This window comes from Fusarium fujikuroi, chromosome FFUJ_chr10 (assembly GCF_900079805.1).
Source record: "Fusarium fujikuroi IMI 58289 draft genome, chromosome FFUJ_chr10".
Lineage (NCBI taxonomy): Eukaryota > Fungi > Ascomycota > Sordariomycetes > Hypocreales > Nectriaceae > Fusarium > Fusarium fujikuroi.
Genome location: NC_036631.1, coordinates 2,052,928 through 2,078,653, shown reverse-complemented (window position 1 = coordinate 2,078,653; position 25,726 = coordinate 2,052,928). Strand labels below are relative to the sequence as shown.

General features: G+C 48.9%; 9 protein-coding genes; 5 read left to right on the top strand and 4 right to left on the bottom strand.

Moving 5' to 3' along the window:
- Nucleotides 1-20: 20 nt before the first annotated feature.
- FFUJ_11015 (uncharacterized protein) lies at nucleotides 21-1,602 on the bottom strand (the record flags this gene model as incomplete). XM_023569865.1 has 2 exons in its annotated part: nucleotides 21-881; nucleotides 931-1,602. The coding sequence occupies 2 exons, from the start codon at nucleotides 1,600-1,602 to the stop codon at nucleotides 21-23; spliced, it is 1,533 nt and encodes a 510-aa protein (XP_023437019.1).
- Nucleotides 1,603-2,721: 1,119 nt separating this feature from the next.
- On the bottom strand, nucleotides 2,722-5,120 carry FFUJ_11014 (related to chitin synthase; the record flags this gene model as incomplete). XM_023569864.1 has 3 exons in its annotated part: nucleotides 2,722-3,432; nucleotides 3,535-3,708; nucleotides 3,756-5,120. The coding sequence occupies 3 exons, from the start codon at nucleotides 5,118-5,120 to the stop codon at nucleotides 2,722-2,724; spliced, it is 2,250 nt and encodes a 749-aa protein (XP_023437018.1).
- Nucleotides 5,121-7,378: 2,258 nt separating this feature from the next.
- Nucleotides 7,379-8,745, top strand: FFUJ_11013 (related to UDP-N-acetyl-D-mannosamine 6-dehydrogenase; the record flags this gene model as incomplete). XM_023569861.1 has 2 exons in its annotated part: nucleotides 7,379-7,903; nucleotides 7,957-8,745. 2 exons carry the CDS (start codon nucleotides 7,379-7,381, stop codon nucleotides 8,743-8,745), a joined length of 1,314 nt encoding a protein of 437 aa, XP_023437017.1.
- Nucleotides 8,746-9,861: 1,116 nt separating this feature from the next.
- On the bottom strand, nucleotides 9,862-11,793 carry FFUJ_11012 (related to PHO89-Na+/phosphate co-transporter; the record flags this gene model as incomplete). XM_023569860.1 has 3 exons in its annotated part: nucleotides 9,862-10,145; nucleotides 10,196-11,656; nucleotides 11,715-11,793. 3 exons carry the CDS (start codon nucleotides 11,791-11,793, stop codon nucleotides 9,862-9,864), a joined length of 1,824 nt encoding a protein of 607 aa, XP_023437016.1.
- A 3,287-nt stretch (nucleotides 11,794-15,080) lies between these two features.
- FFUJ_11011 (related to haloacetate dehalogenase H-1) lies at nucleotides 15,081-15,980 on the bottom strand (the record flags this gene model as incomplete). Its single annotated transcript, XM_023569859.1, has 1 exon — nucleotides 15,081-15,980. The coding sequence occupies one exon, from the start codon at nucleotides 15,978-15,980 to the stop codon at nucleotides 15,081-15,083; it is 900 nt and encodes a 299-aa protein (XP_023437015.1).
- A 599-nt stretch (nucleotides 15,981-16,579) lies between these two features.
- FFUJ_11010 (LYS12-homo-isocitrate dehydrogenase family protein) lies at nucleotides 16,580-17,662 on the top strand (the record flags this gene model as incomplete). The annotated part of the gene is made up of 1 exon (XM_023569858.1): nucleotides 16,580-17,662. The coding sequence occupies one exon, from the start codon at nucleotides 16,580-16,582 to the stop codon at nucleotides 17,660-17,662; it is 1,083 nt and encodes a 360-aa protein (XP_023437014.1).
- Nucleotides 17,663-18,195: 533 nt separating this feature from the next.
- On the top strand, nucleotides 18,196-20,477 carry FFUJ_11009 (uncharacterized protein; the record flags this gene model as incomplete). XM_023569857.1 has 3 exons in its annotated part: nucleotides 18,196-18,510; nucleotides 18,608-19,849; nucleotides 19,890-20,477. 3 exons carry the CDS (start codon nucleotides 18,196-18,198, stop codon nucleotides 20,475-20,477), a joined length of 2,145 nt encoding a protein of 714 aa, XP_023437013.1.
- A 1,571-nt stretch (nucleotides 20,478-22,048) lies between these two features.
- Nucleotides 22,049-22,925, top strand: FFUJ_11008 (uncharacterized protein; the record flags this gene model as incomplete). XM_023569856.1 has 2 exons in its annotated part: nucleotides 22,049-22,495; nucleotides 22,551-22,925. 2 exons carry the CDS (start codon nucleotides 22,049-22,051, stop codon nucleotides 22,923-22,925), a joined length of 822 nt encoding a protein of 273 aa, XP_023437012.1.
- A 1,738-nt stretch (nucleotides 22,926-24,663) lies between these two features.
- On the top strand, nucleotides 24,664-25,404 carry FFUJ_11007 (uncharacterized protein; the record flags this gene model as incomplete). The annotated part of the gene is made up of 1 exon (XM_023569855.1): nucleotides 24,664-25,404. The coding sequence occupies one exon, from the start codon at nucleotides 24,664-24,666 to the stop codon at nucleotides 25,402-25,404; it is 741 nt and encodes a 246-aa protein (XP_023437011.1).
- Between the last annotated feature and the right edge of the window lie 322 nt (nucleotides 25,405-25,726).

Here is a 25,726-nt window from a genome sequence, read left to right as displayed (position 1 = left end):
ATCACCTCTAAATAATCACTTTAGCTTTCCTCTCCATCATACCGATAAACGCCACGATTCTGTAGTTGCGCCTGGAACAGACTCTGTGGTTCAACCCGCTTCCCCGTCTCGAGCAAGGTTCCATTGCCCTTTGGTTCGTTACCAATTTCACCGCACCCAATGCACCAATTGATGCCAGTAGGCGGAGACTCAAACTCACAATATCCATCAATGTTCCAGCCAACACCACCATTGATGGACCAACCTTGCCCCGTACCCTTGATATTGCGGTTCACAAAATACGTCGCGACCGAGGTATCTTCTACCAGTAAACCCTGAGCCCATCTCTGATGAGGATATATAGTCTGAGAATCAGACTGGGTCTTGTGACGAAGAACAGCATTCGGGCCAGGTGTTAGTGATCCCGTTGCGACGGAGAAGCATCGCGCAGACGAGATACCAACCTGCTCGCAGTCTTGAACAAGAACTTGTGAACCTTGGATCATGATGTCAAAAGGGAGAGCGCTCCCCGAGATATCTTTATCTCGGTTCATGCTAGTGTTCTGGATGGTGATGCGAGAGGCGTCCTGGTCAATCTGGAAGAACTTGTTGAAGCCCTTGAGAGTGAGACCACTAGCCCAGCTATCAACTGTCCAAGATGGGAAGCGAACGGCAGCAGAGTTGCACGTCTTATCAGTGAGAGGGGCTCCAGAGCAAGTGCCAGGTACCTCAATGGAGAGGTCCCGAATGCCCATCTCGCTGTTGGATTCAGGAGGGGTATAGACAATGAGCTCTGGCTGCAGATAGTCAAGCTCAATATTGTCTGTCAAGGGTATCTTGAGGGTGATATTGTTGCCATAGACACCGCTTATCTGATTTGGTGTCATGAACCTTTTATTCTCCTACATGAGATTAGTACATACACAGCTACAAGCGAGAAGGACTACATACCGGTATCCAGGTTTGGGATGCACCGTCTCGCACCAGGTTGCTCATGCCATTGGCCTCTATCCAAGACTCTGTGGCTATTCTAGAGACATAGACTAGTTGGTCAACCGCGAAACCACTGCTGTTAACGACCTCAACCGAGGACGAGCCGATGGGAACGTAATCATTGGTAATATTTGACCTGAACCCATATTTGGGCTTGACAGTATTGCTAGAACCAAGCGTGAAAACAGGTACAGACGGTTTCTCACTCAGTGACAGGACGGTCTTTCCACCAGCAGACCCGGTGACGACAACATTGCTGGAGAGGCTCAGGCCTGCAGTCATAGACCATTTACCAGCAGGCAGGATGACAGAGCCACCACCTGAGGAAGCAATACTATCAATAGCAGCTTGTATCGCCGGCCTCACATCGACACTATTATTAAAAGACACAGTGATGTTGGGGGCGGCGATGTTGGGCAGTATGATAGCAGAGTTATGATACCCAGCAAAGCTAAAGTCAGGGATAACATCCCCACGAGAACTCATAACTGTTGTCCAATCAAACGCATGGTGCTTTTTCTTAGCCAGCGTGAAGTAGGTAGCACACGTAACGGTGACGGTGACGATGATGAAAATGGCAACGACGGAGATAATGGTCCAGCGAGAGAAACACTGTCGAGGAAGAGGCATTGAGAAAATTCCAAAAAGGGTAATAATTCAGGTGGGGGAGTAGCAGCGCTGCTACTTATGTCGGAGCGAGGGGTTATATAAACTGTGAAAGGCATGGGGCAGCATTCGGCAAAGTGTGGCTGGAATGAAAAGTGACATCTAGAACCCACTGATTAACTTTAACAGTCAAGCATAATCGTCATCACTGGTTGGTTAGTCTACCCGTCGTAAAAGTATATCATAAGTTGTGTCATTATTGATAGTCACGTATTCAATATTGGATCACTGTTTATGCTGCCTAAAAGTGTGAAAGAAATAAGATGCTAGATGTGGTATATCGGCGAGATCTGTCTGGCGCAGATACCGATTGATTTTATTTAACTGAATCGCCATCGGAATTCAAGCAGATCAGACACTACGGAGATAATCTTACACTTATGTGAGGGGTCTCACTTGGTCCTGCGTTGGTGTCGTGACTGGAATGCATGGCGCCCGGATATGGCGTCGGGAGGCGACCTTTGTACTGCGGGACGGGCTGTAGCGGTGATGTCACTCTGTCTTGATGTGGAAAATGATTTGATAAAAGGGAAATCCTGATTCATGGTAAGCCAACGGTTAGTGACAATCGCCGTTGTGTAATGGGGGAATGGGGATAGTGAGACACGCGGCAAACCGCAAACGTGGGATCTCGGCGAACTCAGTCCACGCGACCCCGAACACCACTTAGAATTGAGTTAAGTAAATCAACGGTTTTAGCAAGGTTGCCAAGGGAACTGGATTTCTGTATTCAGAATATTGAAAGATGACCAAGCTTCTGCCGAGGCTTACCTAGTTAGACACTGTATGGAGTCATGACACATACCCAGAAGGCGAAAAACGGTTACATCAAACTATCATGACCGATTGAGTCTGGTAAATTCATGATGCCATTAATTAACATTTGGGTCTAGCGGTCTATAGCTAGTAATCTATACACTAGCGAGGGGGGGAAAGAAAACTCAGGACCTTGATCCTAAATGACAAAAAGACTTAGGTAAATTCACATACATTTAGGATATCTTTACTAAGTTCAGGATATATTTTACTGAGTTTATTTTGACACCCTACATTAAGGTCTGGTGTTTTCTTGCTCCCCGAGGACTAGCATTCTACATCTCCTCGCTCGTCCTTGAGGCGACAACGCTCTGGCTTGGCTATTGTCTCATCATCTAGCAAACTTTTCAACAACAAAGGCGCTTCTCCCTTTTCGGCCGCAGATAAATCATCAATTTCAACTTCAAACAGTTTCGCCTCTTCATCCGTTATCTCCACTTGAGGAGGAACGGGACCAGAAGATGCCGTGACTCCAGACACACCCCAGACTTGACTTCCCAGATTGGTGGCAACCTTGGTGAAGATGATGACGCTCATGACTGGTGATACACACTTGTTGATCAAGTATCCAATCGCAAGTTTGTGCCCTCGTTTTCGTAGCTCGGGTTCAAGGAGAATTGAACAGAAGAACCAGAGAGAGGGCAATTGGCCAACGACCAACATAGGTACAAGCTTGATAGCAGAGACATGACGAACACAGCTTGCGATGAACAAGGCAGTGTTGAGAATGCGGTAGTACACCAAGCTTAGACGGATGACTTCAACAGAGGCAGCAATGCGAGTGATGGTGATCATTTTCTCGCCAGCCAAATAGAAGTAATTGTTGAAGTAGGCATTGGAGCCCCATCGACGTCTTTGGCTTAGGTAGTGGAACAGTGACTGGGGAGCAACTGTTTCGCTGACGGCATCAGGGACGAACAGGGTGCGTAGATGTTCGCCCTGAGACAGCATTGAGTAAGTTAGTCGCCTATCAGTGCCCTATAGAGTTTAAGTTAGCCTTGTGGGGAGACTACGGGAAGTGGGAGGCAAGACATTTGGGGGAGTTAGGGAAGGGCTAGGAGAACTAGGGGGTCCACTTACGAGGTATTGCACTTGGTGGTTAATGACTAGTTCACCGGTGACAGGTTCGGCGTATTTCCGAATAGCACCGGCCATTTCTGGTCGCACTGCGATCATGGTGATGCAACCAGGTAAACAGGTGACTTTTCCAATGAACCCTTCGGCTCGCCGTCTGACATACTGTCCAAACGTGTACTATGAAATGTTAGACAGAGTTGTAGTTGGATAGGTGGGAAATATACCTGAAATTGTTGATAAAGATTCCAAAAAGACCATTCATATCCAGGTTCAAGCTCAACCAGGACAAGCCCACAAGCAGCAATAGCCTTGTCATCACGAGCAAGAGCATTGGCCAGAAGAGCTACAGCGCCCTTGTAGATAGTAGAGTCGGCATCGGTGCAGAAAACCATATCAAAGCCCTTGAAGTCCTCGCCCTTGGTCAACTCAGGGAGAATCTCGTCCCACATCTCCTTTCGTAGAAGTTTTGTGTACAGAGGAGAATTCTCACGAGGAAAGTTAAAGAGGTCGTGGCAGAGGATGAGGGAATCCTTCTTGCCAGCGTTCTTGACCTTCTCGATAACAATGACAGGGACGTCTTCCATGAAACCGGCGAGGACGTTCAAAACACCCTTCTTCCATTTGAGGGAAACGTAAGGGCGCTGGAACTCGCGGACCATTCTCGTCATGTGTGATCGAACATCTCGAGGCTTGCCATCGAGGATGACGACCATGACTTGCTTGTGAGGCTCAACACCATTATCCCGAAGAGAGAAGATAGTCTTGACGATCTGCTCCTCACTCTCGGAGTAAGCAGGGATGAGAGACAAGATCCATTTTCGGCTGACAGGCTTTGGTGGGTAAAACTTGTCATGGATAGCACGATACATCATCCCGGTGGGTGACAGGATCGCAGATAGGAAATCCTTGCTCTTGACGAACAAGATGACGATGAAGATCAACTTGCTCTTCCTACCAAAGAAGGCAGTGATCGCCATGCAGATGTTGATAATGACAATGATTCCCATGAAGGCGACTCTCTGGTTGCGCAGATCCCTTTTCGATAGGATCCTCGCAGGATCGACAGGGTCGTCGATCTTGGGATAACCGCATGTCTCAATGCTGTCATTTGCATACACTGGCGCCGGTGCAACAAATTTCGATGAGACGATCTTTGGGGGGAGAGAGGTGGCAGGGCTAGGGATTTCAGGGTCTGTCTCAAGAGGGCAGACACTCTCTTCACTGGTGGTAGAGAAGAAAGAGTCCTTTGATGGAGAGACTTTGAGCTTGAAGGGGTTTTCTGTGGGAGGGGAGAAGAAAGGGTCTTGTTGGATCTTGGGCTCTTCAGGTGGTGTAGGGGGTTGCTCTGAGATGACATTGAGAGTAAAGAACGGGGCATCTTTCTTGTGATGGTGGTGATCATGATCATGATCACCAACAACAGTCTCTGCTGTAGAAGAGAAGGAAGTGTTGTGCCATGATCTCATATGCCGCATAGGAGGACGGTCAGGAACATGAAGGGTCTCATTGACAAACTTGTTATCAAAGTAAGCCTTCTTGGCCTCGAAGGAGTACATGGCACTTCTCGGCCGTGTACTTAGAGAAGCCATGTTTTTGATAAGAAAAAAGGCGTAAAAAAGGGGACTGAACGAGAGAAAGGAGAAACTGGGGGAGGAATTCAAGACATGGGCTTCAAATCAACAGCTCACTTGAGGCAAAAAGATCATCCAAGCAGGGTCCCCCCATCATGACAACAGGGAAAGGGTCTTGGCAGCATTGAAATCCTGGCTTCGCCCCTGTCGAATTCCAGTTCTCTGGGCCGTTTTCGACCACGTCGGCCGTCCCATGCATCCCACACGTTTGTCATTGAAAGGATATGAGAGCGTAAGGGGAGGCAAAAAGAAAAACGCAAAATCTCTATCATGAATGACGAAATGATCTAGGAAAGCTTAGTATATCTTGGCGGGTCTTTAGACTAGTTAATTTTGACACCCTCTTCCAAAGTCTTAGGTTTTTCCTTCTGCCTAAAAGCCTGAAAGCAGATCAATACTGAAGGTAGCAACGTCCAGGAACAATTCCATCAACGTCGAGATGAATATGGTTTCGTTGATCATTGCTCCTTTCATCATGGGTGGTTAAATGGGTGGAGTGTGCTCTTTAGACTGACATTCCTCAGATATCCGGAAAGGGCGTTCTGTCCCGTGTGCCCCGTGTGCCACGCCGCAACGCCTCGCAGAATTTCAGAGACAGAGTGAAAGACATGGCGTTTTTGTTAGCCAGAGATGGCCTAGTTTAGTCCTGATTCGTGCCGTGGGGTATTTGATAGCGAACGGCTTTACCTATGTCAATGGCGGGATATGTTCAACCGATGAGTATCGGAGAAAATCTCGTTCAGGTAACTAAACGAGTTTTCTGCAGTATTTCCAATTATGTACGATAGTCATGAAAAGTCTGCCTCCGTGCGATCGAGAGGTCCCCTGAAGACCCCTTCTGTTCAACAGAATCTGACATGTCTTGCTTGGCAGCATCCTCTTAGAGTCTGAATCAACTCTAGAACACTTCGCTACCACATGGCATGAAGAACTGAACCCTCCATCGTACGACAGACCTGACGATCACATAGCCAAGGCCTACCGAAAACAACTGCCATGTCCCAGGAACAAAGGCGCCGATCCCCGTTTCTCACGTTCTACACCTGCATCTGCAGTCTGCACGTTGAAAGAGTGCTGGGGCCTATGTGACAGGTCAAGTTTAGGCAGGTATGTGATAAGTGGCGTACCCCAATTACGCCATATGGAGGGGGAAACGATGAGAACGGTCTTTTTTTGTTTAGGTCCAAGGTCGGGCCTTTGTTAAAGTGGTGATTTACCTTGGCAGGCCTTGGAAAAGGGTCCGAATTAGAGTTATCTCAGGGTCTGGGTCCACATGCAGCGCAAGGACGGGGAATCGGGAATAGATGCCCATGCCAGAATGTCACTCCCATGACCCGAATGTCACTGCTATACAACCCCTCACTTGTTTATGGCATGGCCCTGTTATTTCCCTGATTTGACCCAATTAAACCTGAAATAAACACAAATTGATCTGGCATTAGCTCGCGCGCGAGTCTGTGCACTGGATCTCCAAAGCATGGTGCCCCCCGATCGAACCAACCTATGCCCCAGCACAAGGTCGATCGCGTGCAAATCGCGTGCACTCTAAAATCAACTGTAATATATCATAATGGGCCGGAATGCTATTGCCACTGTCATAGGCATGTAATAGGATTGGATTTCTGCTTGGCGCTGCATTCCTCGCTTGCGCACTAGGGACCACTAGCACTTGTTGCCGGCCGGGACTAATCGCCACTTTCTTTTGCTCCGACCGTGATGGTGCTTAACCCACACAGTGGCTGCGGGAGCCGCCGCTATGTCTGTGCTGTGCAGTTCGTTCATATCGATCGAAGAAGCCTGGGCGCCTTCCCTTATTCGTACGGGGTTTGCGTCTTCTCGGGGCGAGATTGTGAGAGGGAGGGTTGCAACATCTTGGACTAGGAGACTTGGGTCGACAGATAGTCCGTTGAGCTATTCCTAATGCTGTCGAATCTAGACTGGTTACTCATAGCTCTCATCGAAAAACTGTTCAAAGTTTCTGCTTTTGGTTGAGTATGGAGATGATGGAGCGAAAACTTCGATCAAGAAGCGTTTTCAGTATCAACTAACAGTCTATAAGAACTCAGCTTCCAGCAGCCTACTTCACTTCTAATCACTCATCTCATCAGCACAATCATCTCTTCAGAGTACTTTAACACACTCTTCACTCCCCTCCTTGTCTCACTCTCCCATCATCACATCTTCTATCTCACTATCCACATACTCTTACATCAACAATGCCTATCGTTGCCAATCTTGTCCAGAGACCTGCTCCTCGCAGCAAGGTTCTTGCCCACCATACCAAGACCAAGCAGAACCATGCAGCCAAGACTTCACCCGCCAAGCCCATCATGGCACCCACTGAGGCTACTCCTCTTGTCGCAGTGATCGGCGTCGGCTTCGTTGGTACTGGTCTTGTTGACTCTTTTTCCTCCAAGTACGAGATCATGGGCTTCGACATCTCTGAAGATCGCCTTGAGTTCCTCAGGGGAGAGTTCAGTGCTCGACCCAACGTCTCTTTCACTTCCAAAGAGTCTGATCTTGGCAAGGCTACCCACTTCCTCATCTCTGTTCCTACCCTTCTTCGCTCTGACCGCACCATTGACCTCTCATACCTTCGCTCTGCTCTTCGTCGTGTTGAGCAGTGGGCTCGTCCTGGCTGCACTGTTGTCATTGAGAGCTCCGTCTCTGTCGGTCTCACTCGCGAACTTCTTGGTCCCATTGCTAAGGCCAAGGGTCTCTTCGCCGGAATGTCTCCCGAGGTAAGCCGAGCCATTTACACTATCGTACCATGACTTATACTAACAAGTACTAGCGCATTGATCCCGGCCGAGTTGAGCCTCCCATGCGATCCATCCCCAAGGTCGTTTCTGGCCTCGATGATGTCATCCCTGGATCTCTCGACGCCGTTGTCCGTCTCTATGGCCGCGTCTTTGACAGCATTGTCCCTGTCTCCAAGCCTGAAGTTGCTGAGATGTGCAAGCTCTACGAGAACTGCCAACGCATGATGTGCATCGCCTATGCCAACGAGATGGCTGACGCTTGCAAGGGTCTTGGCATTGACGCCTTCGAAGTGTCTCGCGCTGCTGCCACTAAGCCCTTCGGTTACATGCCCTATACTCCTAGCCTCGGAGTTGGTGGTCACTGCATCCCTGTTAACCCCTACTACCTCCTCTCCAACTGCGAGTTCCCCCTCCTTGAGGCCTGCGCCGACAAGATGAACAAGCGCCCTGCAACCCAGGCTCAGAAGATCGTGGATGAACTCCGTGGTACCAGCAAGACCAAGCGTCGTGACTCTGGTATTGATCTCAGCAAGCGAATCCTCGTTGTCGGCATGGGCTTCAAGGCCGGACAGGACCATCTCGTCAACTCTCCTGGTCTGCAGCTCGCGAAGGAGCTCCAGAAGCTTTCCATGGACGTCACCTTCGCCGACTCTCTGGTGAAGCAGACTGCTGTCCCCGACATTCCCCGATTGGCTGATGAGGACTGGACGAAGGAGGAGCTTGAGAGCTTTGACATGATCGTTGTCAGCTTCAAGCAGTGGGGTATGGACTTTGATGTCTTGGACGGGGTCTCTGTTCCTGTGCAGATGTGGTGCCAATAGACGGTTCAAAAAGCTTGATATAGGCGTTTTGGTTTCTGTTTTGGTTTGCTATAATACACCAATGCCTTCTTTCTTAGCATAGGTAGATGTAATAATCATATGTTAATACAAAGCTGTTAAAATACTTACTTCCCCCCTAGTGACTTTCTTTGCTATAGGATGATTGCGGCCTATAAGGTTAAGACTTTCTTTGCAATTGCAATAGTAATTCTTCTTGATGCATTCAGACCAGCTTTGCGTTGCACCAATTCGTGTTGATAACCTTATGGTCATCACGTGAGACCCGACGGACTTGAATTGTTCCGCTCGCATGAAGGTTATATCCGCCAGTGACACGGACAAGAAAGTAACTTTTACACAATTTCCGCCTCATGCGACATTACACTCCCAGTACTCAATTGACCATTGGCTCGGTGCCTGGTTTATCGGCCAGATTACACTACGCATGATGCGACTATAGGGACTCGTCACGGACCTTGTCATGGAAGAACGCATAGAAGCTTCGATGTCTGAGCATGATACGACTCTAGGAAGATTAGTCCATGCGCCAAGATACTGCCAAGGTACTGAGGTGAGTGAGGGTGTACAGAAAACGCCATCAGCACGCCAAGATGTCAAAGACTTGCCAAGATCTCGGCTTACGCCGCGGTTCCTGCCAAGAGTCACCAATTACAGGGCTTGGACGACGTAGCCCAAGATGTTGACAGTTGTTTCATCTCGTATTTCCATGTTTGGTCGCGTGACCATGGCGATGTATAAACAGTCATTTTGTAAGTGGCTGACTTTGCCAGTCTTCTGACGCAAGAGTACAAGGCAGCGGAAATTAGTATTTGCTTTTGAGTCATCAGTGCGACAAAGAACTAGAGGTCTTCCAAGTACAGGTCAAAGGTTAGATTAATCACAGGGGTCGCTGATCAGAGAGCGAAAGAAGTAATGTAAAAGAGAGTATTCTCCGTCAATTAATGGTATAAAGTACTATAAACAGCTTTGACATCGGTATTCTATGCAGTCCGATCCTCTATTTTCATCCCAATCCCCAAATGATTGTTGCATGTAATCAAAAAGAACGATAGAGCGTCAAGCCCTCAAAGGTATCAAAAGTCGTGAGTGAGATGTTTAGAAGTGAGGGGCGTTGAGGGCGAGACCCATGAGACATCCACCGATAAGACCGGCGATGGGGATGGTCATGATCCAGGAGAAAACGAGGAGGAAAACTCGCTTCCAGTTGACGGCCTTGAGGCTGCCGTTGCAGAGACCGACACCGACGGTGGCACCAGTGATACACATGGAGGTGGAGACAGGGAGCTTGTACTGAGAGAAGACGAGGACGGTGATGGCAGCACCCATCTCCATGGAGGAACCACGGCTGGGAGAGTGGTAGGTGATCTTGTTACCCATAACTAGTAAGAGTTAGTAGTTGTTCAAAAGAGACGATATGATTGAGACTTACCCTTCATGATGTTGTAACCGTAGGTGATGAAACCGATGCAAATGGTGGCAGCGACAATACCAATCTGCCAGAGAGGAACCTCGGCCTTCTTCTCGGCGGGCTTGCCAGAGTGCCAAGCAGCGTACATACCAGCCCAGACACCGACAGCGTTACCGACATCGTTGGCACCGTGAGCGAAAGAAGCAGTGCAGGCAGTGATGACCTGGACGAAAGAGTACAGGTACTCAACCTCGTTGGGGTACTTGGGAGCGTGCTCGTAGACACGGGCCATACGGCGACCCTCGGGAGTAGCCTCAATACCCATCTGAGCAGTGTGGATGTCGTAGTGAGCACCGTAGAGAAGAGCGACGACGATCTGAGCGGGGATGCGCTTGACGAGGGCAATCAGGTTGTGGGTCTCGTGGATGGAACCGGCACCGATGGGGTTGGCGTGGAGAGTGCGCATGGCCCAGCCGAGAGGCCCCTTGCCCTTGCGGAGGTTGGCGTGGTGCTTCTCCTCAGCCTTCTTAAGCATCTTCTGGTAATCCTCCTGGGTAGACTCGGAAAGGTTGAGGTGCTGCTTCTCGTTGACCTCGGAGCTGGGGGCAGCGGCGGGAGTGATCTCATCGTCGCTGATCTTCTTGGGGCTGGGGTCCTCAGACTCTTGGGAGACGGAGACATCATCTTCCTCGGGACCGTGCTGGATGACAGCGTAGTTGGGAACGCGAGCGTTCTCGGCATCAGGAGGAGCGGGGCGCTTGAACAGGAGAGGGCCCTGGACGGCATCCCACCAGCGAAGAGTGTAATCCTTCTTGATGACGACGGCGTGGACGAAGGGGACGAAGAAGATGGCAGAGAGGAAGAAGAGACCGAATCCGACACCGAGAGTGACGGAGGCGATGTACCAAGCAGGCTTCTCAGCGAGCCCAAGACGGGGAGATCCCTTGTAGACGATAGAGAGAGTGCAGATGGTACCGGCGATGAGGAAGAAGAAGGGAGAGGTCCAGACAGCCCAAGGAACAGGGTTCTTTCGGACGTGGACAACGAACTTGACGAGGGAGAAGATGATGGCAGCAAAGCAACCAGCGATAGCAGGAGCCATACCGAGACCAGCAAAGATAGCACCGAGACCCTGACCACCGTTCCAGCCCCACTCGACCTTGCTAGCACCAACAGTAGCGATACCGACACCAGCGAGCGACGAGATAAGCGAGTATGTGGAGGAGACGTGGGCGTTGTGCTTGGTGCACCACATAACCCAGATGGAAGCACCGGCCGAGGCACAGGCGAAGGCGAGGAGCTGGACACCGGCGTTGTCGCGGAACGACTCCATGGGGATGATGCCGTTCTTGATTGTCGAGGCGGTTCGGGCACCAACTGCTAGGGCGCCGAGGAGTTCGAAGATACAGCAGAGCACCATGGCTCCTCGGTATGTGACGGAGCGCGATGAGACACTGGTAGCCCAAGCGTTGGCGACATCGTCTGTGAAGAGAATTGTCAATTACCCATGAAATACAAGTGAAGATGAGGGGCTACATACTGGCACCGTTGTTGTAGGCCTCAAGCAGAGCGAAGCAACTGCCAATGGCAAAGACGTAAGTATAAGCCTCGAGAACCATTGTGACGGATCCTGGCTGTTGTGTAAAAGAAGGGAGTAAAAAGAAGGGTAGCTAAGCTGTATGAAGCTTGCTTCTTTAGTGAAGTCGGAGAGGGGGATGGATGAAGGGATGCTCGAGCAAGGAAAGACAAGATCTGAGTTCGGGGTCCTGGAGGGGAGACTTTAAAGAAATTCTGCAGTACGACCGAAACATTAAAAAAAGTTAGGGATCCATGGGTCGTTTGGAGCTCCCCCTGCCAAAGAGGCTAAAAACTCAAAGGTCCCTAAGCTTACAGTAGTTCCGTGCGTACACCCCCACCCAGGTCCAGAAGCTGGGAGCCACGCACTGCGTGTTGTGTTGTGTGTAGCTCCTCGGTGAGACGATATGGCTACCGATTACACGGTGGCTTCACGCCTTTCACACCCATCGTGCGTGTTTGCCGCATTTGGATCCGCAGCCGAACAAGAGTTGGGGTGGAGTTTATTCAAGGGCACTAGAGAATTAAGCATATCAACCCTATCACCTCTCTCCAACACCCCACGTGCGAGATCTCTATCTCCAATTCTGCGCTTCTATTGGTCAGACTTTTGAGGACCAAAAAGCATGGGGGGCTACGCCACAAACTGCGGGACAAGAGATGGCCAAGCGATCGGTGACACTGCTTGGCTAGAAGCTGATTTCTGGGCGAGTCGCGTGCTCTCTTTTCGAATCGTGGGTATCTAGAAGGCAAAAACCCTGCAGAGATTTTTAGAGTTGTGGAAATGCTTGAAAGTAAGTTTATTCGCAAGCACAAAAGTATGCTTATTGCTGTTGCATTGATGATGAGTGATGCGCACGTGCATATGCGTTTGGGATCTTAAGACATAACAAATCTCCCCCAATCCAAGCAAATAACAAGATTAAAAAAAAAAAAGAATACAACCTTTTACCCGCTGTAATTTGTATCACCATTACTGCTCGTAACACGGACATCCTCCGATTTCCAGTGCTCGAATCCATCGTCTCGGCTTAAGAGTCTTGGCAAACTGCACCGTATTCTCAGCAAGTAAATTTACCGGTCGTCGCAGCGATTGAACTGTAAAACCTAGCCCTCGCCCGAACATACTCCACCGTTCGGTCTCTCTTCCTGGTTAGATCGCAGTCTCAATCGCCAGGTCCTGTTCTCTTTTACCAAATCTAGACCTTCTCCCCGTTGAGCCCCCCATCTCCCCGCGCGAAACGTGCAGAGCCATTTGAAACGGCCACATGGGGAAATGGAGAGATCTCACTGGATAGATTGCACCCCGGACACTAACACGCACTACCTCTGTTTATTGGGGCCTTTTGCTGGCCACTTTTTTTTAACGGCAGGGATTATTTATCATTTTTTGGGTGTTGGTGAGTTTCTTTTGGCCTGACATTTCCGATTCCCGCTTTGTCTAATGCACGTGAAGTTGCCCGTTGTTGACGGTACCCTTGGCTGTCGTATGTACGCATGATACCCGCTCCCTCGGCGAACGGATGAGACCTTGACGAGTGTCTGACCATGTCGTTTTGGTAAACCGAGTCTTGAATTCGGTGTCTGTATAGAGAATTTTAGATCACTAGTTTCATGAATAATTCCTTTTTGGCGCTCAGCTCTAGACTTATCTCTAAGCTTAAACCTAACGTCGCATATCAACTTTCCCGCTCGTGATGTCCATTGCCACCATCTCATGTCCAGCTCTCGACACCACCACGGCAGCTTTTTCCCGTTCGCCAAGTCTGCGCCAAGCTGTTGTATACCGAGATACCAAGAAGGCATCTTCCGGAACACCCGTTTCTGCCCTGGACGCCCAGAAAACGCCTTCCGTCTCGGCGATCCATCCCTTAGCTGCCCGCGCATGTCTTGGCCGTTCCTTGCACCACGGGGACACGACGCGGGCCCTAGATTGGGTGCAGCAAGCAGAAGAGAAGAAACCACACCAACGGTCCGCTAATCGTGACGTCCCCGGTGCATGTATCCTCCTTAGCGGCATGCCCGTTTGTAGGCCTCGCGAGGATCCTCAGCCAACCGTATCCACCCCGTTGGCGATTACAAGACGTTCTAGCAGGAGATTGGCATATGTCTAACCCTTGTCTGCATAGGTGAGCTGCAGGATCAGTGACCATTCCTGTTCTCGAAGGCTTAGCGGATATCGCCATCGCCGTAGGATCGTCGGGGATACGATAGCACAAAGATGCCTGTTGATATTATAGCTGTAGTTACTTTTTAATTCTCGATTACTGGAAACGCCACTCCAAGATGGGAAAGCATTTCGGACTATCGTGAATTTATTGATGGCTCATATTGCGTTCTGTGTTTTGACGTCAAAGCTGGAAACCATGTTGCCAACCAACGGTGTAGTTATGACGATCAACACTTTTATCGAAGACAAAATGACGTGAATGATGTCAAAAGAAAAAAGACGCTTTAGATAAATGTAGAGATTGATCACGATGCAAGGATTATGAACGATTATACCTCTCTCCGTCGATCGCCATGTGTTATCACCGATATCAAACTGAAGGCAAAGCTACCCTATAGAGAAAACTCCTCGTTACTGCGACGAGGCCATTCCCAGAATGAGCAACGCCTCTTTGATGTCAGAACCTAGACACGGCCTCTAATTGGCTCGCCTTTTATCTTCATCAAAGGTCTAGCCTCTGACTCGGCAGCAACAGGCAACTCAATCCAAACCTTGAATTTATGCATGGAACTTGAAGCCTTCCCAAACACGGCAGTGATGCACGCTCTCTATTTCCGTTCTGTTCCCTGATATCCGCTCTCAGGCATGCGCGTAATTTTGACCCTCTTATCTGTGATGAATCCGTTGCGAAATCAATGGAATGTAAAAAGTCGCATTAGTAACCGTTGCCCTTCACATTACCCTCTCTCGTCTCAATGGAGTAACAATGTCTTTGAGCGTTGCTGGTGACGATAAATTTGGCTGATCGGCCAACCCGTTCCCAAAAGATGGGTTTCCGAAACACGGGGGCTCTACGGCTTCTGATATTGGTTGCTTCATTTCGCGTTGCTCCTCCACTAGATCATCAACGCTAGTCTCGTGTCACCTCTAGCTGAACTTATTTGATTTATGCTTCTTTGGCATCTAGAATTTCGCTCATCTTATCAGGTGCCAGACAAACATTTTTTGGTGCAGTCTTTTGAAACGAAAAAAAGCGCATCTCAAAAAGACGTTTGCTATCTCTACAAAGTCAATCGCGAGACGCGTCGCGAACGAACATAAGTACTTAATTTCCTAGAAATGTCTCATCGTTGAACCTCTCGATCGCATTCTCTCCAGCGCTCAATTGAGAAATTCCAGAATCGCGGAGACTACAACATCGGGCGCCTGCTCCGGAACATAGTGTCCCGACTCAACACTGCGACCTTCGACCAGCACACCAGGATCAGCAACGTCTTTCCACTCTTTCACAGCATCAAAGCACTTCTCAATAACCCCATGCTTTCCCCATAAGACAAGCAGAGGGCTCTGGATCCTTCGGCCTTGCTTCAGATCTTCACGCGCCTCCTCCAGATCGACAGTCGCGCTCGCGCGATAATCATTGCACATGGCATGAACCGTCGCAGGATCTTCCAAATTCTTGGCATAGATCTCAAAACACTCTGGCTCAAAGATGGATAACCCATCGCCTTGGCGGCCGCCCATGAACATCTCTGCTAACTCTCTAGGCTTCGCTGTGATAAGAGTTTCAGGAAGAGGTTCTTTTTGAATGAGGAAAAACCAATGGAAGTATGCTTTGGCAAAGTCGAAATCCGTCTTGGTATACATCGCCAGTGTAGGACAGATGTCGAGTAGTATGAACTTGCGAATGCGATCAGGGTAATCGACGGCGAGTTTATGCGCGACTCTGGCACCGCGATCATGGGCACAGACAAAGAAAGACCCAGTATGGCCGAGAGCATCCATGACGTTGATACAGTCTTTTGCCATGGCGCTCTTTGCATACGAAGCTATATCGTCAGGCTTGGAGGACTTTCCATACCCTCGGATATCGATCAATACAACGTTGTATTTGTCGAGAACCCGAGGCGCAACACGATGCCAGATGTGTAGTGTTTGAGGGAAGCCATGGATGAGAAGAAGAGCGGGTTTGGAGGAAGACTCGCCGCTTTTCAAGCCGTTGATGGTGATGTCTGGGTTGGACTTTGTCTTGATTGCGAAAGGTTCAAAGTTGTCAAACATTTTGAGAAGCTGATAGAGATAATATGGTAAGAAGAGGTTGAGGAGCCTAGGCTGTATGCGCCGTTTACCGGGTTTATACCTCGTCAACGCCCTTTGGTAGACAAGTTGCTTAAATAATGTATTCTGGTGATGATTAATTGCGGAGAGTGACTATGCCGTCATAATTTCACAGGCGCTCTGCCAAACCTCGGCCGTTTATCACTAGCGGGCTTACCTTCTGCCGCATGATATCTATCAAACACGCCGAACAAGAGGTCAGAATAGTGATTGACGAAGTGATGGCATAGTAATTCACTTCTCAGATTTGTGTTTTCTCAGCTGTTTCCGTGATTCAGTCGCACAGGCAGTCGGCCAAATAGCACTCAGTCCGAGCTTATCGGGGCCTGGACGCCGATAAGAGCATGCGGACAAAGAAAACCCCGCCGGTGGAAGGGCGGGGATTCATCATCGGCTTTTCTATATCCCGACATCGTCGGCGTTTGGTATAACCGTTGAACACATGAAATGCAAGTCCAGAAATAAGTAAGATAGAATCCTCTCTCAGGACAAGCTTTCTCGCCGAGTCGAAACCCAGAAATTCAATTCATAAACCTCTCACAATGTCCAAAACACTCAGGATCGCCGTCATCCCCGGCGATGGCATTGGCAAAGAAGTCATGCCGTATGGTGTCCGTTGCCTCAAAGCCGCAGCCAAGAAGTTCAGCATCTCACTCGAATTCCAAGAGTTCGACTTTGCAAGCTGCGATTACTATGAAAAGCACGGCAAGATGATGCCTGATGACTGGAAGGATACTCTTCAACACTTCGACGCCATCTACTTCGGCGCCGTTGGCATGCCCGACCAAGTCCCCGATAACATCAGTCTCTGGGGTAGTCTCCTCAAATTCCGCCGTGAATTCGACCAATACATCAATTTGCGGCCATGCCGACTCATGCCCGGTATTCCATCTCCCCTCGCAGGCCACAAACCCGGCGACATCGACTTCTGGATCGTGCGTGAGAACACGGAGGGAGAGTACTCCAGCGTCGGAGGAATCATGTTTGAAGGAACGGAACGAGAGACTGTGATTCAAGATACGGTCATGACGCGTGTTGGAGTGGATCGCGTTCTTCGCTATGCCTTTGATCTTGCGCAGAGTCGACCTAGGAAGAAATTGACGAGTGCGACCAAGAGTAATGGCATCAGCATCACTATGCCATGGTGGGATAGTCGCGTCGCTGAGATGAGCAAGAATTACTCTAATGTTGCGGTTGAGAAGTATCACATCGACATCTTGACGGCGCACTTTGTTCAGCGACCTCAAATCTTTGACGTTGTTGTTGGATCGAACCTCTTTGGCGATATTCTATCTGATCTGGGCCCTGCGTGCACGGGAACGATTGGCATTGCGCCATCAGCAAATCTCAACCCAACGGGCGATTTCCCTAGTTTATTCGAGCCTGTTCATGGAAGTGCACCGGATATCTACGGCAAAGGGATTGCTAATCCTATCGGAATGATATGGGCGGGGCAGATGATGTTGTCGCACTTCGGGTATGCAGATGCCGCTGCGGGGATGATGACGGCTATTGAGACTGTGCTGGCGAGTTCGGGAGCGGAAGTCAAGACTGCGGATATTGGTGGTAACGGAAATACGCAGACATTGGGAGAGGCTATTGAGAAGGCGATTCTATTAGGCTAATGAGACACGCCCACATGTTATCTTCAAATAGATAAGAAATGAAGTTCCGGCGTATTATTGGGGCACTGCGTCTCATTTTATCCCATGTTTTACTATAGAGGTTGGCCACCAACACAGCGATGGGGACACGCCATGAGCAGAAGCATGGCGCATGTACCATAGCAACGATTGAAAAGTAGTAAAGCTCTAAGCGATGTACTCTTGCATGAGCTGAAAGAATGTTGGGCGGGCTAATTCATCACCGGGCGTAGAGAACAGCCTCGTATTGGTCCGTTGACGCAGCTCTGCAGAATCCTTCACAGCCTGATTGCCAAGAACAAGCAATCAATGGGTGCAAGACTCTACAAGTGGCGGGTCTTTTGCTTATCACAAATGACAGTCTAATCAGAAGTCTTAGATAATGAAATATAGCCACCATCACGTCTGGTAGGGTGTTATGAAGAATGCAACCGAGATGAGGGATAAAACACACTGCGTTGCCGCGTTATCTGCACTCTGGTGTCTTGAAATGGTGTCATTTACCAAGAGTCATCATGGCGCAGTATGAAGCTATTCTCTCCACTGATACGACTGATCTTCCTTCAGGAAGCCCAGAGCAGGATATGCGATTAGAAGAAACAACTCCTCCACCCCCTGGTCGTTACGAATCATTCAGGGAGGCTGATGCTGTATCACTTCCCCGCGCCGATACAGATTTTGAACCAGCATTATTGAAAACCGCTCATGAGGAGAATGTCTCAGGGAAATCGCAACCACCAGGCCCAATATCATGGAACAAATACGCAAAACATCGCTGGTGGCACAAGATAGGACTCTTAGGTCTCATCACACTGATGGCTGGTACACTGGTAATTTTGGCCTCATGCGCCATACTGGTGTTTCTTTGGAAAGGAGCACAAACAGTCCGAGATCGCGGCGACCCAGCCAAGTTTTGGAAAACCATAGTCTTTCGCGACAGCTACCAAGGTCATCACCATCTGCTCCGCCGCCATTCGTGTATCGATAGGCCTTCACATTAGCCTTGTAGCAGCAGCTGTCGCTGCGCTAATGCTCGAGACTACTGGCACCAGGTTTTGTGACGTCGCGGCAGTTTCAATCCAGCGAGCATCGGGTTCGAGTCCTTACACAATCCTTCCTGCTTCATTACGACTTACTAGACTCAGTACATTCGGTGTGCTGCACGCTTCGATCATGATTCTGGGGACAATTATCCTAGTCGCTTCGACCTTTACGTCTACGATACTGCTCACAGACTTAAAGAACGTCAATATAGCTGGACCGACGCAGACAAAGCTTCTTCCAATTAGACTCGGACCGAATACTACCTTGTCTGCGAATGGTGTTCTCCACTACAGGTCTAGTCCCTCTGCGAACTGGCGATTCGGCGAGATGAAATCCGGCAATGTTGCATCGACTGCCGAGATTGCCGACACCGGGAATACATACCGTGTTCTTCTGCCCTACATGAAGGAGGAGTCTAGAACAACGCTAGAGCACTACTCTGGGCCAGGACTGGTGAGCAACTTCAGAACAGTCTGTTTCAGTCCCAACCTTGAAAGGATTCGCTTCGGTCTTACTGCAAGCAAATCGGGCCTTCAGACAGAGCTCGATATCAGATCAACGAAAAATGGCCCGGAATTTCTCAAGAATTGGTCAGATAGTAGATTCACGTTTTATGCCCAGCTTCCAACAAAGTGGAATGAAAGCGACAGAGCTACCTTGCCACTCTCACTCGCTAACAATTTCCATGCTGGTCCCCGTGGGGATCTCGGACTTCAAGATCACCCTTCAGGCCGGAACTTCACTTTTATCCCCCTGATGCTTCTCAAGTCCAGCCCAATCCTGCTGCGTGGATTTGGGCACCTGGACCTAGGTGGCGAGACTGACGAGAGCGAGGCGATGGATAAGATTGATCAACTGAAAGGACTAAAGACAAATATGGACGGCCGTTGGACAATAGCTTCGTTGAAGAATGGCACGCAAGTGCTCAGTGCGACGCTGTGTTTTGTCGCGGATAACGCACCAGAGCTGTACGAAATTACCATGACTGGGATGACTATCCCATCTGAGCCGACAGTCGGGTGGCAGAGGAACGGCACTTCAAAGAGTAGTGCGCAGCTGCAGAAACAGCTTGGCATTGGAGTTTCCTATAAGGACTACAGAGATCGGCATATTATGCAGCTTAAGGTAGGAGTGCATAACTCGAAATACTCAAAGTCAATGACAGGAGCCAAGAAACCTTGCTCTTATCCAAGCGCTATTGGGGTACTCTCCCCAAGGAGGCTGGGCAACGACAAATTACAAGGATCTCTATGAGGAGGACTGGATCGCTTGGTGGGCCGCGCACGCTGTGCATGTCTCTCTTATCCAAGACATCCTTCGAGTCACGGGCGACCCTGCATTAGCCATACAGGCCCTTGCCTTCAGGTTTCACTCCATGATCTTCTACGACAGTATAACAGAGTTTGACCTGTACAAGCCAGTCACCACCATAAGCTCAGTCGAGATGCTCATCTCAGTGCGGTGGACAGGGCTGGCCGTGGTTCTGAGCCTGATCTTGGTCCACCTACTGCTACTTTGCAGCACGATGGTGCTGTTTCAACTCAAGACAAGGGCTTCTGGTCTGGGCAACGCTTGGCAGGCTATCGCCCAGGTCGTGTCGACTGAAACGCGTGCGGTCATGGAGGAGGCGAGTGCGGTGCGGGATAAAGAGGTTGAGGCTTGGGCTAGGTCGTCAGGTGTTTCTAGAAGGTCATACGCTGTATCGATGTCCGATGTCAGGAACAGAATGGAGATTATGGAACAAAAACTGTAACCGACATCGGAAAGCCTCAAGCGCTTGGGTTCAGCTTCTCGAAGTAAACTTATGTGCATAGATAACCGGAAGAAGTATCGTCTACTCCACGACCTAAGGCATTGTCATTATCTCCACCTGATTAGCGCTCTGATCGCTCCCCTGAGCGACCTTGCCGCTGTGGGTATTCTCGATCTCATCTTCGGGCGATGCTGCCGATCACTTTATGGGTTCCACCAACATGCACGTCTCGTTTATCATCCAAGGCTACATATAACAGAACTCCTTGTTCATAAGTTTGGCTCGTAATTCCCGCTAGCGCGGGATGCTAAATTCCCTCAGCGACCATGCACCGTCCACTCACAGCGCTGGCCTGAGTTCTGTGGCATGACCATCAATCATGACATTTCAAACAGTCAAACTATTTTACTTCTTATCGGACCGACGGCTTGCCTCGGTGAGAGGTTAAGATGGAATATGTGTGCGTGCGTTAAACTTGCTCTTCGTAATTAAAAGGAAACATGCCAGTGCCTGATCATCCGGAATGAGCCGATTAGTACGGGGTAATTTAACGCCTATTCCTACAACGACCTCTAACTGTCGTGATCTACGGAACGGGCCGGAAGTTCCGGTGAGTCGACACAGAGCTTCCCCAGAAAGCCAAGCTGTAAGTGTTTCAGTACCGCTGCACTACCGGTAACTCCAATTTTACCGAACAAGGAGACGGACAAGTCATATCTTTTAGTCTCACTTCTGAGGTGGTCTGGAACAATGGAGAAGCCATGACATATGATAACAGTCAATGGTGTAGTTCTGCAAGGCAGACTTGGTGGTCGGTTATGAGACGACCTTCCATTCCTGTCTTTGTGTTGATAACTTTCATCGTGCGGGCAAAATCATGATACGCCAAGGAAATCCTTCACTGTATTAAGAAGTTGCGAGAACGATGGCACGAGCTCCAAAGGCTAAAGTAACTGGGAAGATCCCAGGACGCTGGGTGTCTTATACGCGGTGCTAAATAGAGTTTGGACCACGGCACATCAATACCAGTACGCGACCTTCTCATCGCGGCATAGCGGAATACCACGTCAACTTCGACATCCAATTAGACCCGCCATTTAATGACGCAAACACGTCTCAAATCCGGTGAGGTTGGTAATATGTCAGGTAATAAGGAAATAATTAACTTTGTGGCTTATTTCGTCTAGAATATCTCGTGCTCTTCCCGTACGAAATAATCGGCTGATTTTCCATCGCTTATCTGGTTAGTGGTGGACCGTTGGGGTTACCGTCTCGCGACCATTTCCAAGAACAGACCAGTTTTAGCTCCAGGACGACACAGGAGGAAGCTTGTCAACAGAGCGAGAGTTCGATGTCGACAATCTCCGACATGTTTCAGATTTTAGCTCGGAACGAAATACAGTAGGTCGTATTGATGCTATGACCATTGCAGAAGCCATGTAGTTGGGCATCATTTAGCTACAAGGAGAGAAGCTTTTATTTATTATCCACGAGAAACCAAGAGAAAGAGCTCTAGAATGCGTCAAGTTCAGTTCACCATCGATCAGTCAAGCACTCCAATGCTTTCAACAATGTCAGGTCAGTCCGTTCTTGACTCAATCCCTCGGACATTTGACCGGACATCGTACCAACCGACCACTCTGGAAATGGATGCAACCATCAACAATGCCTTTGACGCGTTAGACGACATCCAATTCGACCTTCAACCATTCACTGTACAGGGAACTCTCCGGAAGGATTCGGCGACTCTCGAACGACGTAGATTCTCTTGGGAAACTCTGTCAACGTCTTCATATCACCCTATTTCCGATAACACGTTAGCCAGTGATGAGAAGGCACAGCTCTATATCTGTTCTCCTTCATCTGTCATTTCAACGAACGATGAGAAGCTCCGTTCCATTTTACCAGATGACATCACTGGAACCTTTCCAAATGATTACGACAGCCTTGATCAGCAGGTGTATCGTTGGCTCTCGGAACTCCCTGATATTCCATGGCTGGACGTGAGCTATGTTGATGTAAGCTTATCATCTTATCAAGTATCTTGCAGGATCAAGCTAATGCGCACCGTAGGCCCTCCACGATACCACCGAGGACGAGTCTTCATCAACGGTTGATACTGAACGATCAAGAGAGTCTATTCCTGGAACCCAGGGTCTTTTGAATTACCTGGACTTTTTAGACACATGCTATGAGGGCATCCAACCTACAAGTCCAACACGCGGGTATGTAGACTACGGAAGTCCTGAACTATATGACACGACGGACCCAACAACGAGCCTCGATGCTTACCACTTGACCCTTCTGCAAATCGACACATCTTGGCCTTTCGCTACAGAAGCCGACCGCAAGTTCTGGCCGTCGATGCGACGACGGTACCCTAGAGGCTTGGAAAAGGAAGCCCGTAAAAGTATTAGCGTGGTAGCATCTTCGAGATCTCACGAATGAGGTCATGCGCATTAAAAAGGAGCGACTACTCATTTTGACTTGAGCGAAACATCATCTCTGTATTACTTAGAAAGACCTTACTAATAGACAAAACTTACTTGAAACATCATAAAAAAGGCCAATGTGACCGACCTGAAGATTGACTACTCATGACTGAGCCTGTTCAAGCTTGCTCCGTTCTTCCCTTCCCCTTTCCAGCGCTGCACACCATTCTACAGAATAACAACAGAACGTTACGCGAACAGTCTAGAACCAAGCCACCACCCAGAGCTTGTTTAGCAAGTAAACTCTAGCCAATCATCCGTTGTTCGTGACTGACGTTTTGCCGTCCGTGCTACATGATAAACGGTGAATCTCGGGTCCCCGTGCACCCGGTATTGTCATCCCATAGCCTGCCCAATCGGCATAACAATAAGCCTTGGTAGTCATTAAGAGTATGCCGCGGCATGCAGATCTATCGGTAGGTAGATCAGGGGGATGATGATTTGTGATAGCTCGGTAGCTAGTACTTGATGGGTCAAGCGTGGATGTTCTAGGCGGCATTTCGGGATGTGGGTTAAACGCAGATCAAAACACGAGGACACAAATAGACCGGTAGTTACGTGTGAATCATTTGGATGACATGGTAAGTATTCCCATCTATCTAAATTTTATTGCAACCTCTGTTACACTTCCATGCAGAAAGGGAGTATCGCAATCACATCATTTGTATTCGCAGCCTAAAGTTTAACCTTCGGCAGTAAGTATCTCTATAGGTATCTCATGAAATAAACCATCCGAGCAAGCATCGACGTAAAAGTCATTCGATTCTGACTCGACTTGTGAATGTCATATCGAGTTGACGTAGTCTCTTCCGAGGGGGGAAAGAAACCTCCATTCCCCGGCAAGGATTCCCCTGCTACAGTTGTCGAGATCGCCCGGAGACACGGCCAAGCTTGCAATAGACTTTGTATCGTGTTTCACGGGGGTAACCGGAACCGAGTGCGACGCTCGTGGATTTAACTCTATGAGAGTGTCAGCGTGATGAAAATGTGGGATAAAACTGACTGAAAATTGACCACATTTACATGCCTGACCCGAAGATCGAGTTCCGCTATTGAAAGGATGTAGCATAGATGGCTGCAGTGTGATAATTGATGCTTTCAAGTATAGGAAAGTGAAATACAAGGACGTTCGAGAAACGATAAATATAGTCAATAAACATTAAAACGTCACCGTTTGATCGTTCTTTTGTATAAACTACTGGCCCAATTAAATGATCTAGGTTAATAAGTATCCGCAAGTCATAAATGGACGCATTTGCCGCGATTCAATCGTCAAGGTAACTTAAGTTAGTCCGACTTCTCTCCTTATTAATAGAACCCGCGTATCGAGGTCACGAGGTGAAACAATCCGCGGTTCTGGGACAGCTCACAGATCACAAAACAGGCACTTGCGCTGAGCTTAGTGGTAGCGTGGCGTTTATGCAGCGTAAATTGACATATCAGGGTGCGCTAAAGTTTCCCTAATATGTCACTATCCGCGCTCTGATAGCAAAAGTGGTTTCACTAAGGCTAGCTCAGCCCGGTAGTAGTCGCTCAGCTTCGTAATGTGCCAACTGTAATTGCGGCCGAGGTCCTGAAACAAGCTTTTTAATATAATTCATGACGGGCATTCCGAAACGTCATCCAGATACTTAAGTCTTAGGAGGATCTATAGTTATTCCACGACAAATATCGTCATTCCTTATACTATCACAATGAGAAATCAGAACTTTTACTCTCCTTCTAGCGAGGACATGCCAGCGCCTGTAAAATTTCCTCGGCGCACATCGTCCTTGCGCAACAAGCGGCCACTACCTCATATCGTCACCACTATTGAGCCTGGGTACAACAGACAATTATTCACACTCCACGAATGCGCCGACGATGCTTCTCGGTCTTACCATAAGCGAAGCTTCTCGCTGAGTTCATCGCGGACGCCTACGACTCCTGGTCACATCGACTCGCCATTCAGTGATGTAGCGCCTACGCTGCGCATGTTTTCAACATCATATGTCATGACGAAACCGCTGGAGAACTCTGGAAGCTATTTCCAGAGAAATATCAACGATCAACCTGAAGTACCAGGACCCAGCCAACAGAAGCCGCAAGGAAAAGTCCAAAATTGGCTTTCTAAGCTTCCCGATCGAAGGGAACCCTCCTTTGAGGAGAGGGAGAGAGACGACGAAGTGTGCGGAATATCGAAGCCTAGACAGCCATGCGCTGTTGTCGACGCTTCCACGACGCCCACTGGAGCTCAGAAGCAATTTCTGGATCTGGAAGAAGACGACGAGTCTGAAAGCTCCGATTCCGAGGAGACCGGAGACCTTGACGGCTACCACGAGGCTCTTTTCAGATTATCGGGCACAAGAAATGATTGCAGGCCAATATTTCGAGCATCGATGCGACGACAATTTCCAATTGATCGGGAAAGAGAAGCTCATTTAAAGAGGTTTTGATAAGAGAAAATGAGGCGGCGAAAAGAATTGAAATCAAGCGACTTGAGTTAAATGGGATATTTCCTTTGTTAAGGGTTGGTTTTAGAAGTAGCAGGCTGTCATGACGAGTTCGATGTCCTGTAGAATCACGGCCTTGGATAAGAACTAGATCTCGTTATTCCGTCACAAATCGACAAAAGAAACTTTCAATAGACTAAGGGTCGAGAGGGAAGAGGTTATTTAGACTTGAAAAAAATAAATAGACCTAAACATGAGTGCCAAGAATCAGCCTTTCAAATCAAGTCACCAAGAACATGACAAGCGACTCATGACCACACAAGAA